The following is a 20,059-nucleotide window of genomic DNA, read 5'->3' on the forward strand; positions in this document are numbered from 1 at the left end:
ATACGGACTGATAGTATTCGTTTTGTATTTTGATACTTACGATTCACAACGAGTTAAAATTGCATTTTATGGGACAGTTTTTTTCTTTTTGTTGTGGCTTAGTCTCTCCTCCGTGGTCCCGTTTGCATTGCGTTGTCTGCTTCTGGTCTGCGTTTTGGAAACCCTGGCCCATGGGAAGGGCCTTCCCCGGCTGAGCATTTCCTGAGATTGCAGCAAAGTCTCTCCTCCCCTCCTTCACCCCACAAGAGCACCCGGCCCTCTTCAGCTCCTCCCCGTCCTTCTTTCCCAGCATCAAAGGCAATCAGCCTCAGCGTGGCGTCCATAATCAATAAAAGTACAAAAGGGAAGCAGCTCTGCTGGGGTGGAAGACTTTCATTTCCTGGCTGGCCTGTTGCTCTCTCAGCACTTGAAAGAAATTCCAAATCAAAAGCGGGTGATGCTTTCCTAGGACGCTCCCTTCCTCCCCCCCACCCCACCCATGTGAATTGGAGAAGAAGAAGATTATATTGGATTTATACCCTGCCCTCCACTCAGAGAGGCTCACAATCTCCTTTATCTCCCCCCCCCCTCAACAGACACCCTGTGAGGTGGGTGGGGCTGAGAGGGCTCTCCCAGAAGCTGCCCTTTCAAGGGCAACTCTGCGAGATCCAAGCGGGCAGCCGTGTTGGTCTGAAGCAGTTGAACAAAGCAGGAGTCAAGGCGCACCAGTTTTTATTTAGAACGTAAGCTTTCCTGTGCTCTTAAGCACACTTCATCAGATGAGGAATCCAGCACGATGAGCAAAGCCATACATAGCTGAGCAGAGCCATACATAGCTGGTACGCAGTGGCCCAAAATGCAACATGGTACAGATTTAAGAACCAATGGCAGTGAAGTAAAAAATCTGAGTAGCATGAGCATGAGAAAGCAACAAAACAGTAGTATGTCAAAATACTGTTTTGTTGCTTTTCCATGCTCATGCTACTCAGATCAAAGGTTTGCTCAATTTGTTCATTTGACTATTGTGTCATTGTACCATTTTACTTTCTAAACCACTGCCTACCAGATAATTTTACTTCACTGCCATTGGTTCTTAAATCTGTACCCTGTTGCATTCTGGGCCACTGCCTACCAGCGATGTATGGCTCTGCTCAGCTCTGTATGGCTTTGCTCACTGTGCTGGATTCCTCGTCTGATGAAGTGTGCTTAAGAGGACACGAAAGCTGACGTTCTACATAAAAATGGGTTGGTCTTAAAGGTGCCACTTGACTCCTGCTTTGTTCAACTCTAGGAGAGCTATGGCTAACCTGAGGCCATTCCAGCAGCTGCAAGTGGAGGAGTGGGGAATCAAACCTGGTTCTCCCAGTTAAGATTCCGCACACTTAACCACTACACCAAAGTGGCGTAGATGTGACGGTCCTCTTCCACCAGCACCCTTGCTCTTATTCTGTTTGGTTCTGCACCTCTGGGCGTTCTTTTGCCCGTTGAGACCAGCCGCTTCATGCTCTCGCTCTCTGGGCTTTTCATTTTCCAAAAATCAATTGTGGGATCGCAGTTAAGAGACACTACAAGAAATACAAAACGGAACTGTGATATAAGGGCTACCATACTTTTACTTTATGAATTTCACAATAATAGATAATAAAAGCAGTTTTCAACAGAGCTCATTGTTGATTAGTCACACAGCATGTAATTAACTAATAATAATGATAGAAGCGTTTCGTGTTCCGACTTCTTCAGTATTATTAATGTCTTCTTGTTGAGCTGTATGTAGAAAGAGTAAGCCAGTCTCTTTTTAAAAAAAAACCCTGTGCAAAGCCTTCCATTTCATTGCTGGCCAAACACTCTCCATGAACCACCTTAAAAATACAGATAACAATGCTCTGATAAAATTTGTTAGTACACTAATATGGTGCATTTAGAATAATTTGGGGATAAAGTTTTGAATTCATCCCAGAGGTGGTTTCAAGGGGCAAAAGACCACCCAAGGGTGCAGAACCAAACAGAATAAGAGTAAGGGTGCTGGTGAAAGTTGAACCCCCCCATCTGCATTTCACACGGGGTGGGGGAAGAACGAAGCGTCCTAGGAAAGCATAAGCCCCTTTTGATTTGGAATGTCTTTCAAGTGCTCTGTTGAAAATTGTTTTGATTGTCTATTATTGTGAAATTCATAAGTAAAAGTATGGTAGCCCTTATACAAGAGCCAGTTTGGTGTAGTGGTTAAGTGTGCAGACTCTTATCTGGGAGAACCGGGTTTGATTCCCCACTCCTCCACTTGCAGTTGCTGGAATGGCCTTGGGTCAGCCATAGCTCTCACAGAGTTGTCCTTGAAAGAGCAGCTGCTTTGAGAGCCCTCTCCAGCCCCACCCACCTCACAGGTGTCTGTTGTAAGGGGAGAAGATATAGGAGATTGTAAGCCGCTCTGAGTCTGATTCAGAGAGAAGAAAAGGAAAGGTTCCCAGTGCAAGCACCAATCGTTTCTGACTCTGGGGCGACGTTGCTTTCACAACGTTTTCACGGCAGTCTTTTTACGGGGTGGTTTGCCATTGCCTTCCCCAGTCATCTACACTTTCCCCCCAGCAAGCTGGGGACTCATTTTACTGACCTCGGAAGGATGGAAGGCTGAGTCAACCTCGAGCCAGCTGCCTGAAAACCCAGCTTCCACCAGGGATCGAACTCAGGTCGTGAGCAGAGCTTAGGACTGCAGTACTGCAGCTTTAACATGGGATAAAAATCTGCAGTCGTCTTCTTCTTTTTCTTCTTCTTCAGAGTTCAGTTTTGTATTTCTTTTCATTTTCGATGCAAGAAGGTTTGCCCCCCCCCCTTTTATATGTTTTCCTTCCCTGCCTCCCCTAAAGCAAGCAGCCTTTGCCCACTGATCAATCGCTTCCCTGAGCCGGCAGGCAGGCTAATAATACCTGGCAAATTAGAAGGACGGAGGTGGGTGGGTGGGGGCCCTCTGTTCTGCTGCAAAGGGAAAGGGAGGGGGGGCCTCTGGCAGCTCTCTGGCGCTCAGCGATGAGGGGGAGAGAAAGAGCGATGTGCGAGAGGAGCCATAGCAACATGCCCGCACGCTTGTCAAGCACCGCCCGTTCCCATTGGCTTACACGGCCGCCGCAGCCCTATGAGTACGCGTGGTCTGGGGAAACGGCTTCTTGATCTAAGGGGAAGCGCAGATTCTCTTCTCTCCCCATGAGCGTGGTGACAGCTAACAGGATTCAAAACAAGCAAACCGAGCGCTTGCGTCCCCTCGATGTCGCACGGTGGGCCAGGCGCGATTGCACACCCGTTGGGTTTAAAGGTCAGAGACCTCCCGATTCCAGTCGGGTTCTGCAAGAGAATGTGGTCTCTCTTGTTCACATGGGGGTCTGGTGGTGGACAGTGCCGTCACATCCCAGCCAACTTGCAGTGACCCCACCGGCTGAGAGAGGCGGTTTGGTGTAGTGGTTGTGCCCAGATTCCTTATCTGAGAGAACCGGGTTTGATTCCTTCCCCACTCCTCCACTCGCAGCTGCTGGAATGGCCTTGGGTCAGCCAGAGATCTCACAGAGTTGTCCTTGAAAGGGCAGCTGCTGTAAGAGCTCTCTCAGCCCTATCCACCTCACAGGGTGTCTTTTGTGGAGGAGGAAGAGAGCCAGTTTGGTGTAGGGGTTAAGCGTGTGGACTCTTATCTGGGAGAACAGGGTTTGATTCCCCACTCCTTCACTTGCACCTGCTGGAATGGCTTTGGGTCAGCCATGGCTCTCGCAGAGTTGTCCTTGAAAGCTTCTGGGAGAGCTCTCTCAGCCCCACCCACCTCACAGGGTGAATCTGAGAGCCAGTTTGGTGTAGTGGTTAAGTGACCAGATTCTTTATCTGGGAGAACCGGGTTTGATTCCTTCCCCACTCCTCCACTTGCAGCTGCTGGAATGGCCTTGGGTCAGCCATGTCTCTCGCAGAGTTGTCTTTGAAAGGGCAGCTTCTGTCAGAGTCCTCTCAGCCCTGCCCACCTCACAGGGTGTCTGTTGTGGGGGGGGGGAGGTAAAGGAGATTGTGAGCCGCTCTGAGACTCTTCGGAGTGGAGGGCGGGATATAAATCCAATATCTTCATCTACCTCACAGGGTGCCTGTTGTGGGGGAGGAAGGCAAAGGAGATTGTGAGCCGCTCTGAGACTCTTTGGAGTGGAGGGCGGGATATAAATCCAATATCTTCATCTACCTCACAGGGTTTCTGTTGGGGGGGGGAAGGTAAAGGAGCTTGTGAGCCACTCTGAGATTCAGAGTATAGGGCGGGATATAAATCCGCTATCTTCTTCTTTTCAAGGCAAGAGACAGAAGTGGTTTGCCATAACCTGCGTCCGCATAGCAAACCCTGGACTTCCTTGGTGGTCTCCCACCCAAGCAGTACTGAGGGCCCATCCTGTTTGGCTTCCAAAACCCTATGAGATCAGGCAAGCCAGGTCAAGGGAAGAAACATTCAGAGATGGTTTGCCTGGGCTATCCAGGCCAAGAGAAGAGACATTCTGAGATGGCTTGCAATTGCCTGCCTCTGCGTAGCAAACCCCAGACTTCCCGGGTGGTCTCCTACCCAAGTCCTACCCATGGCTGATCCTACTTAAATCCTGAGGTCAGGACAGCCTGGGCCATCCAGGCTGAGGCAAGAGATGTTCAGAGGCAGTTTACCATTGCCTGCCTCTCCGTGGTGACCCTGGATTCCTTTGGTGGTCTCCGATCCGAGTAGTAACCTTGGCCGACCCTGCTTAGCTATTGAGAGCTGAAGGGACTGGGCTACCTTGGGTTATCCTGGTCGAGGCAAGAGATGTTCAGAGGTGGCTTGCCATTGTTTGCCTCTGCGTAGCAGCCCTGGACTTCCTTGGTGGTCTCCAACTCAAGCTCTGACCAAGGCCGATCCAGCTTAGCTTCTGAGATCTGATGAGATCAGGCTAGAGAGCCAGTTCGGTGTAGTGGTTAAGTGTGTGGGCTTCTCCAGCTGGGAGAACTGGGTTTGATTCCCCACTCGTCCACTTGCAGCTGCCGGAATGGCCTTGGGTCAGCCAGAGCTCTCACAGAGTTGTCCTGAAAGGGCAGTTTCTGAGAGAGCTTTCTCTCCCCCCTGGTCCAATCTTTTTGAAACTTGGAGGATATTTTGGGGAGAGGCACTGGATGCCATGCTGAAAATTTGGTGCCTCTAACGCAAAAAACAGCTCCTCCCCTGAGCTCCAGATACCCGCAGATCAATTATCCATTATACCCTATGGGAATCGGTCTCCATAGGGAAGAACGGAGTGCCCAGCAGACATTCCACCCCCCCCCACTTTATGATGACCCTGAAGTGGGGGGTGGGCGTTCAAACCGGGGGATCTCTGGGGATTGGCAACCCTAATCTAGGCTGGTGGCATAAGGGTAGGGAGTTCTTGGAAGTCAGCCCTGCCAGAGGTCCTAGCCTCTAGCCTCTGCCTCTCCCCAGGGTTCTGATGCTAGCCCTGGAGTTCGGTGTGTGGGGGTCTGCCCTGGTCTGCGTCGGAGCCCTTGGATCCGCTCTCCTCTCTCCATTTAACATAAGAACCTAAGAGAAGCCATGTTGGATCAGGCCAGTGGACCCTCCAGTCCAACACTCTGTGTCACACGTAAGAACATAAGAGAAGCCATGTTGGATCAGGCCAATGGCTCATACAGTCCAACACTCTGTGTCACACGTAAGAACATAAGAGAAGCCATGTTGGATCAGGCCAATGGCTCATACAGTCCAACATTCTGTGTCACACAGTGGTCAAAAAAACCAGGTGCCATCTGGAGGTCCACCAGTGGGGCCAGGAGACTAGAAGCCCTCCCACTGTTGCCACTACCAAGCACCAAGAATATGGAGCATCACTGCCTCAGTCATAAGGACATAAGAGAAGCCATGTTGGATCAGGCCAATGGCCCACCCAGTCCAACATTCTGTGTCACACAGTGGCCAAAAAACCAGATGCCATCTGGAGGTCCACCAGTGGGGCCAGGAGACTAGAAGCCCTCCCACTGTTGCTCCCCCCCCCCCGAGCACCAAGAATGCAGATCATCACTGTCCCTGACATAAGAACCTAAGAGAAGCCATGTTGGATCAGGCCAGTGGCCCATCCAGTCCAACACTCTGTGTCACATAAGAACATAAGAGAAGCCCTGTTGGATCAGGCCAGTGGCCCATCCAGTCCAACACTCTGTGTCACACATAAGAACATAAGAGAACCCATGTTGGATTAGGCCAGTGGCCCCTCCAGTCCAACACTCTGGGTCACACAGTGGCCAAAACACCCAAGCACCATCAGGAGGTCCACCAGTGGGGCCAGGACACTAGAAGCCCTCCCGCTGTGCCCCTCCCCAAAGCACCAAGAATACAGAGCATCACTTGCCCCAGAAAGAGAGTTCCAACAATACGCTGTGGCTAAGAGCCACCGATGGACCTCTGCGCCAGATGTTGATCCAATCCCCTCTTGAAGGTGGCTATGCTTGTAGCTGCCGCCACCTCCTGTGGCACTGAATTCCACATGTTAATCATCCTTTGGGTGAAGAAATACTTCCTTCTATCCATTCTAACCTGACCGCTCAGCAATTCGGTTGAATGTCCTCGTATTGTGAGAAAGGGAGAAATGTACTTCCTTCTCTACTTTCTCTATCTTGTGCATAATCTTCTAAACATCGATCCTGATGCCGTGTGCTTTCCAGAGGAAAGTGTCTCTCTTAGTGGGATGGGCAGGCTGGATGCAGCCCTTGGGGGATACTGTGTTCCTGGGCAGTATGAACTCTGGTTTGACTGCTGTGCCCAAAGCCCTGCTCGCAACTTGCTAGCTTGTTTGAAGAAGATGATGATATTGGATTTATATCCTTCCTTTCACTGTGAATTTCAGAGCCTCAGAGTGGCTTAAGAACAAAAGAGAAGCCATGTTAGATCAGGCCAATGGCCCATCCAGTCCAACATTCTGTGTCACACAGCGGCCAAATGTATATATATATATATATATATACACACACACACACACACCCCACACACTGTGGCTAATAGCCACTGATGGACCTCTGCTCCATATTTTTATCTAACCCCCTCTTGAAGGTGGCTATGCTTGTGGCCGCCACCACCTCCTGTGGCAGTGAATTCCACTGTGGCTTACAATCTCCTTTCCCTTCCTCCCCCACAACGCAGACCCTGTGAGGTAGGTGGGACTGAGAGAGCTCTGACAGAAACTGCCCTTTCAAGGACAGCTCTGCGAGAGCTCTGGCTGACCCAAGGCCATTCCAGCAGGTGCAAGTGGAAGAGTGGGGAATCAAACCCGGTTCTCTCAGATAAGAGTCCGCACACTTAACCACCACGCCAACCTGGCTCTCACCAAACTGTTTGGTTACGTGGGAAATACCGGAGTTATGAAGATGGTGTCAGAGGATGGCCATGTCGGTCTGCAATAGTTTCCAACCCCAAGCAGCAGCTGAGAGATCGACAAGATTTAAAGGAAGCTTTGACTTTTGAAAGCTCAAAATTGTGTTAGTCTCTTAAGGTGCTGCTGGGCTGGGATCTTGAATTTATGAAGCCAGCTATCTGAAAACTTAAGTGCCTTAAGTGAGCGGACTCTTATCTGGGAGAAACGGGTTGGATTCCCCACTCCTGCACTCGCAGCTGCTGGAATGGCCTTGGGTCAGCCAGAGCTCTCTTATCTGGGAGAACCGGGTTTGATTCCCCCCTCCTCCACTTGAACCTGCTGGAATGGCCTTGGGTCAGCCAGAGCTCTCTTATCTGGGAGAATCGGGTTTGATTCCCCACTCCTCCGCTTGCAGCTGCTGGAATGGCCTTGGGTCAGCCAGAGCTTTCTTATCTGGGAGAACCGGGTTGATTCCCCTCTCCTCCACTTGCAGCTGCTGAATGGCCTTGGGTCAGCCAGAGCTCTCTTATCTGGAGAACCGGGTTGATTCCCCACTCCTCCACTTTCAGCTGCTGGAATGGCCTTGGGTCAGCCAGAGCTCTCTTATCTGGGAGAATCGGGTTTGATTCCCCCACTCCTCCACTTGCACCTGCTGGAATGGCCTTGGGTCAGACAGAGCTCTCTTATCTGGGAGAATCGGGTTTGATTCCCCCCTCCTCCGCTTGCAGCTGCTGGAATGGCCTTGGGTCAGCCACAGCTTTCTTATCTGGGAGAACCGGGTTTGATTCCCCCCTCCTCCACTTGCAGCTGCTGGAATGGCCTTGGGTCAGCCAGAGCTCTCTTATCTGGGAGAACCGGGTTTGATTCCCCACTCCTGCACTCGCAGCTGCTGGAATGGCCTTGGGTCAGCCAGAGTTCTCTTATCTGGGAGAACCGGGTTTGATTCCCCACTCCTTCACTTGCACCTGCTGGAATGGCCTTGGGTCAGCCAGAGCTCTCTTATCTGGGAGAACCAGGTTTGATTCCCCACTCCTCCACTTTCAGCTGCTGGAATGGCCTTGGGTCAGCCAGAGCTCTCTTATCTGGGAGAACCGGGTTTGATTCCCCCCTCCTCCACTTGCACCTGCTGGAATGGCCTTGGGTCAGCCAGAGCTCTCTTATCTGGGAGAACCAGGTTTGATTCCCCACTCCTCCACTTGCAGCTGCTGGAATGGCCTTGGGTCAGCCAGAGCTCTCTTATCTGGAGAACCGGGTTTGATTCCCCACTCCTGCACTCGCAGCTGCTGGAATGGCCTTGGGTCAGCCAGAGCTCTCTTATCTGGGAGAACCGGGTTTGATTCCCCACTCCTCCACTTGCACCTGCTGGAATGGCCTTGGGTTAGCCACAGCTGTCTTATCTGGGAGAACCAGGTTTGATTCCCCACTCCTCCACTTTCAGCTGCTGGAATGGCCTGGGGTCAGCCAGAGCTCTCTTATCTGGGAGAACCAGGTTTGATTCCCCACTCCTCCACTCGCAGCTGCTAGAATGGCCTTGGGTCAGTCATAACTCTGGCAGAGGTTGTCCTTGAAAGGGCAGCTTCTGGGAGAGCTCTCTCAGCCCCACCTACCTCTCAGGGTGTCTGTAGTGGGGGAAAAAGATAAAGGAGATTGCAAGCCTCTCTGAGAACTCTGATTCAGAGAGAAGGGTGGGGTATAAATCTACAGTCTTCTTCTACTTGAAGAAGCCAGTTTGGTGTAGTGGTTAAGTGCGCGGCCTCTTATCTAGGAGAACCGGTTTGATTTCCCACTTCTCCCCTTGCAGCTGCTGGAATGGCCTTGAGTCAGCTGTGGCTCTCGCAGGAGTTGTCCTCGAAAGGGCAGCTGCTGTGAGAGACCTCTCAGCCCCACCCACCTCACGGGGTGTCTGTTGTGGGGGAGGAAGATAAAAGGAGGTTGTGAGCCGCTCTGAGATTTGGAGTGGCGGGCAGGATATAAATCCAATATCATCATCATCATCATCTTCTTTTTCCCTTGGCAATTCAAAGGGCGTCGTTTTCAGAGCCGGCCCACCCTCTGTGCAAAAGCTCTTGGTAACAACGATGGGCAAACGGCGAAGGCGTTCTAGTTATGGCAGTGCCCCCCCCTTCTGCTTGTAGAGGATTGGCTGAGCGAAGCATTCTGACTTGCAAGCCCACCCCCATTCCACCTGGAGCCTGTTTCAGCCGCATGCCAGAGTCGGATTTGTGCAAGTCCGGTCCGGTTTCCTCGGGCAGCTGCGACTACCCGTTGTCGCCCCGTCGGAGCCGGAAGGCCCCGCTAGCCGGAAGGGGCCTGCTAAGGCCAAGCGGCGCATCTGGCAGAGCGGCAGGTGGCTGGCTGGCTAGGCTGCAGAATCCCCCGGCTTAATTGGCGGAGAGCACCGTTGGAAAAGCTCGTCTCTGCAGAACTCCGAACGGGAATCGAATGGAGGCGGCTCGAAGTCCTGTCTGCGACCATTTCCCCAGACGAGGTAGCCGAGGCGTGCGGGAACTGTGGGGAATTTGGGCATTTGGTAGGACGGAGAAGGCTAAAAGTCCCGGCTTGTAACCCGCTAAAGTAGGAGTCCGCGTTCGGGAGCCGTGCTGTGTTTGGGCACTTCTTAGGTGCAGGATGAGTCAGAGGAGACGAGGCTGAAATCTGGCTGTCAGCAAAGGAGCTTGCTGAGGCGTGGCTCAGAACTGCTGGTTCAAGAGCCTCTGTGTCACAGAGGGGGCGAGGAGCGAGGGGTGGGGGAACTCGAAAGAGCCAGTTTGCTGTCGTGGTTAAGCGCATGGACTCTTATCTTGAAGAACCGGGTTTGATTCCCCACTCCTCCTCCACTTGCACCTGCTGGAATGGCCTTGGGTCAGCCATAGCTCTGGCAGAGGTTGTCCTTGAAAGGGCAGCTGCTGTGAGAGCCCTCTCAGCCCCACCCACCACCCAGGGTGTCTGTTGTGGGGAGGAAGGGAAAGGAGATTGTGAGCCACTCTGAGATTCTGATTCAGAGAGAAGGGTGGGGTATAAATCTTCTCTAAGAGAGCCAGTTTGGTGTAGTGGTTAAGTGTGCAGACTCTTATCTGGGAGAACCGGGTTTGATTCCCACGCCTCCACTTGCAGCTGCTGTAATGGCCTTGGGTCAGCCATAGCTCTCTTCTCTGGGAGAACCGGGTTTGATTACCCACTCCTCCACTTGCACATCCTGGAATGGCCTTGGGTCAGTCATAGCTCTCTTATCTGGGAGACCCAGGTTTGATTCCCCACGCCTCCACTTGCAGCTGCTGGAATGGCCTTGGGTAAGCCATAGCTCTCTTATCTGGGAGAACTAGGTTTGATTCCCCACGCCTCCACTTGCAGCTGCTGGAATGGCCTTGGGTCAGCCATAGCTCTCTTATCTGGGAGAACCGGGTTTGATTCCCCACTCCTCCACTTGCACCTGCTGGAATGGCCTTGGGTTAGCCAGAGCTCTCTTATCTGGGAGAACTGGGATTGATTTCCCACTCCTCCACTTGCACCTGCTGGAATGGCCTTGGGTCAGCCATAGCTCTCTTATCTGGGAGAACTAGGTTTGATTCCCCACGCCTCCACTTGCAGCTGCTGGAATGGCCTTGGGTCAGCCATAGCTCTCTTATCTGGGAGAACTGGGTTTGATTCCCCATTCCTCCACTTGCACCTGCTGGAATGGCCTTGGATTAGCCAGAGCTCTCTTCTCTGGGAGAACCGGGTTTGATTCCCCCACTCCTCCACTTGCATGTGCTGGAATGGCCTTGGGTCAGCCAGAGCTCTCTTATCTGGGAGAATCGGGTTTGATTCCCCCCTCCTCGACTTGCACCTGCTGGAATGGCCTTGGGGCAGCCAGAGCTCTCTTATCTGGGAGAACCGGGTTTGATTCCCCACTCCTCCACTTGCATGTGCTGGAATGGCCTTCGGTCAGCCAGAGCTCTGGCAGAGGTCGTCCTTGAAATGGCAGCTGCTGGAGAGACATCTCAGCCCCACCACTTCACAGGGTGTCTGTTGTCTGGGGAGGAAGATAAAGGAGATTGTGAGCCGCTCTGAGACTCTGAGATTCAGAGTGGAGGGCGGGATATAAATCCAGTATCATCTTCTTCATCTTAATCTTCTTCTTCATCTTCTTCTGGGACCCTTAGACGAGCCCGTGCCTCTCAGCCAGAGCTTCTTTCTCTCTCTCTCCTCCTTCCTTCCCACCCTCAGCCTTCCGTTTGGAGACGTTGCCTTGCCTCACAGGATTACCAGCGGATGGTGAAGAATCAATAAGTCTCCATATGCAAAAGTGTTGTTTAGATCTGTTTTGAGAAGGGTGGCTTATAGCACGGGTGGCCAAACTGTGGCTCGAGAGCCACTTGTGGCTCTTTAACACATATTGTGTGGCTTTTGAAGCCCCCACCCCCCCTGTCAGGCAGCTTGGAGAAGGCATTTCTCTCTTTAAATCGCTTCTTCAAGCTATTGAAGAATGCATTTTAAGTTAAAGTTGCTTTCTTTCTGCCTCTACCTCCCTCCTCTCCCCATCTATTTCCTTCTTTCCTTCATCTCGTCTCTCTCAAACACCTGACATTTATTCGGTGTGGTTCTCCCTCCCTCCTCTCCCCACCTTCCTTTCCTTTCCTTTCCTTCCTTCCTTCCTTCCTTCCTTGCTTCCTTCCTTCCATCCATCTCGTCTCTCTCAAACACCTGACGTTTATTCTGTGTGGTTCTCCCTCCCTCCTCTCTCCACCTATTTCCTTCCTTCCTTACTTCCTTCCTTCCTTCCATCCATCTCGTCTCTCTCAAACACCTGCCATTTATTCCGTGTGGTTCTCCCTCCCTCCTCTCCCCATCTATTTCCTCCCTCCCTCCCTTCCTTCCTTCTTATCTCTCTCAAATACCTGACATCTATTCTGTGTGGTTCTTACATTAGGGAAGTTTGGCCGCTCCAGCTCTATAGTCCTTCTTCTGCCTCTCTTCCCACCCCCACATATTCTGTAAAAGTCCAGCCTTTGCCCAGACACATTTTAGGACTGAGACTAGGAATCTATCTCAGATCGCTGAGGGAAATAGTCCTAGTATTCAAGCCCGAACCTTTCCACGGCATGTCATCTTTTCCTTGTATCTTGTCCTCTGTGAATATCGCCTTGCTGCTTTCTGAAACTAGGGTGGGCGGTATCTGTGAGGCGCACCAATGGCTCGTGGGTAGGTGGGTATTGGGGTCTTCGCTGTTCCCAAGGCTTGCCCCCTGGTCTGGTGAGCTCATCCAACGGGTTCTGGTTTAGCTGCGTCTGAACTGGCACATGCAGGGAGGGACGGTGGCTCAGTGGTAGAGCATCTGCTTGGTAAGCAGAAGGTCCTAGGTTCAATCCCTGGCATCTCCAAAAAAGGATCCAGGCAAATAGATGTGAAAAACCTCAGCTTGAGACCCTGGAGAGCCGCTGCCAGTCTGAGAAGACAATACTGACTTTGATGGACCGAGGGTCTGATTCAGTATAAAGCAGCTTCATATGTTCTTCATATGCAGGTTGGCGGTCAGCAGATTGGAAGCGTGCAGAAAATAGAAGCTAAACCCTGCCGGATAATTGGGAAAGGGGGGGGGGAAAGACCCTAATGCTACGCTTACATACTGAAGAGGAGTGGGGAGCCTCTTTGGGAAAGAGGAGTGGGGATGGGGCGTCTTTGGGAAAGCCTGCAAGCCAAAGTACAGTTGATTTCTCTCCCATCTCCACCAATAGGAATCCAAGCTAACATTTAGGATTGGCTGATAGTTATTGGCTTCATGAATCTTGTGGAATGTACTCTCAAAGTCTGGGTATCAGATGCACGGAGGTCATAGATATAATCGTAAAAAAATAGAATTGCCTTCTTTGGAGTGCAGTTTTTATGTCCAATTTTTTTTTTTACTTGCGGCTCGTGCCAAGGCATGCAACAGTGATCTTGCATCCTAGAGGGAGGGGGTGGATTGAATATGTAGAGTTCTTGTTTTAGATGGTGATCTTCACAGCCAGAGACCCGCCCCGCCCTTCCACCCCTGCCCTTTCAGGCTTCCAAATTTCCCTTTGCAACCACTGTCACCCACCTGCAAAGCAGCTGTTGTGTACCCAAGGCAGCTTCGTATATTTTGCTTATGCACACTGTCAGGCACACCTACATAATTAAATTTTTAAAAAATACATTGCTGCATAAGTGACCAGGATCTGTTTTCTTTACAGTGAAAGAATTAAAACAAGCAATCCAGTGAGAGTTTCATGGAGTATGGGTTGGTTCGCCTCATTGTGTGTTTGGTGTAGTGGAGAGCCAGTTTTGGTGTAGTGGTGAAGTGTGCGGACTCTTATCTGGGAGGAGCCGGGTTTGAGTCCCCATTCCTCCACTTGCAGCTGCTGGAATGGCCTTGGGTCAGCCATAGCTCTAATAGAGAGCCAGTTTGGTGTAGTAGTTAAGTGTGCAGACTCTTATCTGGGAGAGCCGGGTTTGATTCCCCACTCGCAGCTGCTGGAATGGCCTTGGGTTAGCCATAACTCTTGCAGTTGTTGTCCTTGAAAGGGAAGCTTCTGGGAGAGCAGAAGAAGACTGCAGATTTATACCCTGCCCTTCTCTCTGAATCAGAGACTCGACTCGGAGCGGCTTACAATCTCCTATAATCGTCTCCCTCCACAACAAACACCCTGTGAGGTGGGTGGGGCTGAGAGAGCTCTTACAGCAGCTACCCTTTTCAAGGGACAACTCTGTGAGAGCTATGGCTGACCCAAGGCCATTCCAGCAGCTGCAAGTGGACAAGTGGGGATTCAAACCTGGTTCTCCCAGATAACCACTGTACCAAACTTGCTCTCTCAGCCCTACCTACCTCACAACGGTGTCTGTTGTGGGGGAGGAAGATGTAGGAGATTGTAAGCCGCTCTGAGTCTCTGAGAGTCAGAGTAGAGGGCTAAGTTTAAAACTGCAGCTTTCTTCTTCTTCTTCTTCTTCTTCTTCTTCTTCTTCTTCTTCTCTGAAGCTGGAGCACACAGGTGATTTAGAGAGGTTACAATGATACCTGGAAAGAGCCCAAAGCTCACCTGAACCAGGTGACTTCTACCTGCTGTAACTCAGAACTGCTGACATACAACCTCTTATATCAGGGGTGGCCAACGGTAGCTCTCCAGATGTTTTTTGCCTACAACTCCCAGCAGCCCCAGCCATTGGCCATGCTGGCTGGGGCTGATGGGAGTTGTAGGCAAAACACATCTGGGGAGCTACCGCTGGCCACCCCTGTCTTATATTAAGAAGCCAGAAACATAGGGTCATCTAGTCCAAACCCCTGCACAATGCAAAAACTTCGCAAATACCTTCTTCCCCCCCCCCACACACATACAGCCGCAGTGACCCCCGCTCCTTGCCCGGAAAATGAGAGAAACCTCCAAGATCATTGGCAAAGCTGGCCTAGACAGATTCCTGCCTTGACCCCAAAATGGCCGTCAGTGTTTCCCTGGGTGTGTAAGAAAGGGCCACGAGAACTAAGCACGGATGCAGCCCTTCCTGCCCTCCTTCTCATGATCTGCCTCTTAAGTTCACAGAATCAGCATTCTGTTGTCATGGACGAGGTCTGTAAATAAGAATCAACGAGCCCCCCCTTGGGGCCGGCTGAGCCGCTCCTGTGGATCTTTGCTTTCGCCGTCAGCGGTAAAAGTACGAAGCTAATCATAATAAAAATAATAACAGCAACATTTAATTTATATCCCGCCCTCCCCGCCGAAGCAGGCTCAGGGCGGCTCACAACATAATATAAAATACAAGGATTACATAATAAAACAAGAATCTACAACATTATACCATTTCCCTAAAATTCCTTTAAAAACCATCTAATTAAAACCAACAATTTCATGCGATCGTACGTGGTGCTACATTTTCAAACCTTTCCGATCGTACTCACAAAATACAAAGATTGCAGAATAAAACAACAATCTACAACATTATACAATTTCCTTAAAATTCTCTTAAAACCCTCTAATTAAAACCAACAATTTCATGCGATTGTACTCGGTGCTACATTTTCAAACGTTTCGATCGTACTCACAAAATACAAAGATTGCAGAATAAAACAACAATCTACAACATTATACAATTTCCTTAAAATTCTCTTAAAACCCTCTAATTAAAACCAACAATTTCATGCGATCGTACTCGGTGCTTACATTTTCAAACGTTTCCGATCGTACTCACAAAATACAAAGATTGCAGAATAAAACAACAATATACAACATTGTACAATTTCCTTAAAATTCTCTTAAAATCCTCTAATTAAAACCAACAATTTCATGCGATCGTACTCTGTGCTACATTTTCAAACGTTTCCGATCGTACTCACAAAATACAAAGATTGCAGAATAAAACAACAATCTACAACATTATACAATTTCCTTAAAATTCCCTTAAAACCATCTAATCAAAACCAACAATTTCATGCGATCGTACTCGGTGCTATGTTTTCCAAAATTTCCGATCGTACTCGTTTACAGATTTTCCTAACGACGGCACAGCAGAATCTGCACTAAGGAAAGGCCAGCTGAAAGAGGGCAGTCTTGCAGGCCCTGCGGAACTGAGCAAGACTTCGCGGGGCCCGCAGCTCCTCTTGAACTGAATCCTATGAATACGTCGGGCGATCGGAGATGCACCTTTCACTGGCAGAAGGAGCCTTCTGCTCGGGTACAAGACGCTCAGAACGGGAAGGCTCCTTCTGCCGGTAAGAAGTGTCTCAGCTTGCTAAATGGATCCAACTCTGTGGGCTCAAGCAGCTGTCGCTCGGGAGGGGCGTGAAGCCGTCTTTGCCCTTTCTGCGCTCAAAATCACCCGCCCTCCGTTGTACCCACCCAGCAGCATGAAAAGAGACAGGAACCCTGTGGGATTTTTCTCCATTCCCCCTTCCTTTCTCCTAGTCCTCCCCTTCCCTTTTATGAAAGAGGAACCAGTTTCAGACGTTGTGATCCATATCAGGAGAGCTGTGAACCAAGGTGGGACTAAGAGAGGTGAAGGACTGGGTGATAGGACTAATTTTAGTGGTATTCCCCCCCCCCCCCCCCAGGACTTTTCTGTCTCCCCCCCCCCAAAGTGGAACAGTTCCAAATGTTGATTTCAGAAAGTTTTATTAGTTTCAGAAAGAAAGACAAAATAGGGACAGGGGATTGGGATTTTAAAGATAAAAGACCGCCATACAATTCCGTATTATTTTAACGGACGCGGAGAGCCAGTTTGGTGTAGTGGTTAAGTGTACGGACTCTTATCTGGGAGAACCGGGTTTGATTCCCCACTCCTCCACTTGCACCTGCTGGCATGGCCTTGAGTCAGCCATAGCTCTGGCAGAGGTTGTCCTTGAAAGGGCAGCTGCTGTGAGAGCCCTCTCAGCCCCACCCACCTCACAGGGTGTTTGTTGTGGGGGAGGAAGGTAAAGGAGATTGTGAGCCGCTCTGAGACTCTTTGGAGTGGAGGGCGGGATATAAATCCAATATCATCATCATCTTCTTCTTAACTAGAAATTCTTTCTAAGCTTGTATTTCTACATTAACTTTTTATCATAGCTTGTCCTCTGTTATTTTATTGCAACTGCACCGATTCCATTTCACCTTTTATAATATATTCTTTTTGTTAAATTTTACTCAATTTTAAAATTCAATAAAAAAATTTTTTTTACTATAAAGTACAGGAAAAAAAAGAAAGATAAGCTCACATCAGAGAATCTTAGAAGTTTTGATTATCTAACCAGACATAAAATTTATTCCAATATTTTCTTGCGTCTTCTTTAGACTTCCCAGTTAACAGCTGAGATAAAAAGTCCAGCTCTGCTGTTTCCAAAACCTTTTCCACTACATCCATTTTCGTGGGAATTTCTTGAGATTTCCATCTTTGCGCCAGAAGAATCCTAGCTGCTGTGTTAAAATGTGCCAAGAAATGTCACATCTCTTTGCATGTTGAGGAGTATTGGCGGGGCGGGGAAGGAACCTCCTTTGAAATATTTTCTGTTTTGGAAGGAGTGAATGATGAAGGTTTGTTTTTCGCTCAGAGTAGCTTATTTGTAAGGTTTTTATGTAACGTGGCTTCCAGCGTTGGAGAATAATTCTGCTTTGCGAGCGACTGGCATGAAAGCTGTGAGCTACTCCATAAATTATTGTGCTCCGGGGGTCCTCCTTCCTGAGTTAAGACAAAAAGCCTGAGCTAAATAAAAAAAAGAGCCGAGGACCTGCCTACCTTAGGGACCGTCTCTCTCCATATGTTCCCAGAGAGCACTGGGGAACCCTGAGCCTGCTTCGGCGGGGGAGGGCGGGATACAAATAAAATTTTACTTACTTACTTACTTACACTGAGATCTAGTTCACAAAACCTTCTGAAAATCCCTGGGCCAAAGGAGGCCAAGCTAAAAGCAACAAGGGAGCAGGCCTTCTCTATAAAGGCACCCCAATGGTGGAACCAGCTGCCGGAGGAGGTGCGGGCCCTGCGGGATCTTAATAAGTTCCATAGGGCTTGTAAAACCGCCCTCTTCCAACTTGCTTCTTCAAGATGGAACCTTGGCAATAATATTAAGCCATTTTATATATACTGAGACTGTCGCATCATTAAATTATATGGTTTTTAGATATTTATTTATTTATTACTTTGCATTTATATCCCGCCCTCTCCGCAAGCGGACTCAGGGCGGCTTACAGTATCATAAAAACAATCAATTCCATAAAACGTATAAAACCATAATACATTTATCAGTTTAAAACTATTACGCTATCTCAATCCAGTCTGGCGGTATTGGGTTCTGACTATGACCACCAGCTTCTGTAGGATGTCCGGTGGCAGCCCATTTTCAGTCAACCAGAAAAGCCTGTCTAAACAGTTCGGTCTTACAGGCCCTGCGGAACGCCGACAGATCCCGCAGGGCCCTTATAGCTTCTGGGAGGGTGTGTCCAGAGTTCTGGTGCTGCCACCGAGAAGGCCCTAGATCTTGTTGCGCATAGCCTGGCTTCTTTTGGGCCAGGGGCAGACAGCAGATTTTTTGTCCCTGATCGCAGTGCTCTCTGGGGGATATATGGGGAAAGGCGGTCCCGTAGATAGGCAGGTCCCTGACCATAATTATTTAATTTAAATTAATTTAAATTTATGAATTGTATTTTAATTGTTATTATTTTGAATATCATGGCATATGTACCATGTCTTGTAAGCCGCCCTGAGCCTGCCTTGGCGGGGAGGGTGGGGTATAAATAAAAAATTATTATTATTATTAAAAAAGTGTGAGCCGGAGGCTAGAAATCTGTGAGCTAACTCACACTAACTCAGCTTAGAGGGAACGTTGCTTGGGAACAGGGCTCTCTTTTCTTTTCTTTTTTTTTGAGCAGGAATGCAGAGGAACACAGTTCCGGCTGACTTGGTTTCAGGGGGTGTGGCCTAATATGCAAATACATTCCTGCTGGGCTTTTTCTACAAAAAACCCTGTGTGAAGCAATGGTGACGCCAGGAGGTGTGGCCTAATGCGCAAATAAGTTCCTGCTGGGCTTTTTCTACAAAAAACCCTGTGTGAAACGATGGTAACACCAGGGGGTGTGGCCTAATGCGCAAATAAGTTCCTGCAGGGCTTTTTCTACAAAAAAACCCTGTGTGAAACAATGGCGACACCAGGGGGTGTGGCCTAATACGCAAATAAGTTCCTGCAGGGCTTTTTCTACCCAAAACCCTGTGTGAAACAATGGTGACACCAGGGGGCGGGGCCTAATGCGCAAATAAGTTCCTGCAGGGCTTTTTCTACCAAAACCCCTGTGTGAAACAATGGTGACACCAGGGGGCGGGGACTAATGCGCAAATAAGTTCCTGCTGGGCTTTTTCTACCAAAACCCCTGTGTGAAACAATGGTGACACCAGGGGGCGGGGACTAATACGCAAATAAGTTCCTGCAGGGCTTTTTCTACCAAAACCCCTGTGTGAAACAATGGTGACACCAGGGGGCGGGGACTAATGCGCAAATAAGTTCCTGCTGGGCTTTTTCTACCAAAACCCCTGTGTGAAACAATGGTGACACCAGGGGGCGGGGCCTAATGTGCAAATAAGTTCCTGCAGGGCTTTTTCTACCAAAACCCCTGTGTGAAACAATGGTGACACAGGGGGCGGGGACTAATGCGCAAATAAGTTCCTGCTGGGCTTTTTCTACCAAAACCCCTGTGTGAAACAATGGTGACACCAGGGGGCGGGGCCTAATGTGCAAATAAGTTCCTGCTGGGCTTTTTCTACCAAAAACCCTGTGTGAAACAATGGTGTTTCTGCCTTGTCTCCCTTGCAGGCTGGAATGGGTGGAAATCATAGAGCCTCGGACCCGGGAGCGCATGTACGCCAACCTGATCACGGGGGAGTGCGTGTGGGACCCCCCGGCCGGCGTCCGCATCAAGCGCACCAACGAGAACCAGTGGTGGGAGCTGTTTGACCCCAACACCTCGCGCTTCTACTACTACAATGCCACCACCCAGCGCACGGTGTGGCACCGCCCCCAGAACTGCGACATCATCCCCCTGGCCAAGCTGCAGACCCTGAAGCAGAACACGGAGTCGCCCCGGGCCTCCACCGAGAACAGCCCCGGCCGCAGCAGCAATGTCAGCCGGGAAGGGAGCACCAGCTCGTCCCTGGAGCAGGAGCTGGAAGGCGGAGAGAAGGTGCCGGAGCCGAGCCGGCCGAACCGACAGCCTTCCCAGTTTGCCACCGTCAAAGAAGAAACAGAAAGGTAAATCCCACCA

The 20,059-nt window shown here is 49.9% G+C and overlaps 1 protein-coding gene across 1 annotated transcript in view; it reads left to right on the forward strand.

Annotated features, from left to right (window-relative positions):
* The window catches only part of LOC132574920 (rho GTPase-activating protein 39-like), a 357,248-nt gene that overhangs the window by 173,033 nt on the left and 164,156 nt on the right, over nucleotides 1–20,059 (forward strand). The window contains 1 exon segment of the mRNA XM_060243173.1: nucleotides 19,612–20,046. Within this exon segment, the coding sequence (XP_060099156.1) occupies nucleotides 19,612–20,046 (435 nt within the window).

The sequence above is a fragment of the Heteronotia binoei genome, chromosome 7, assembly GCF_032191835.1.
Source record: "Heteronotia binoei isolate CCM8104 ecotype False Entrance Well chromosome 7, APGP_CSIRO_Hbin_v1, whole genome shotgun sequence".
Classification (NCBI taxonomy): Eukaryota; Metazoa; Chordata; class Lepidosauria; order Squamata; family Gekkonidae; genus Heteronotia; species Heteronotia binoei.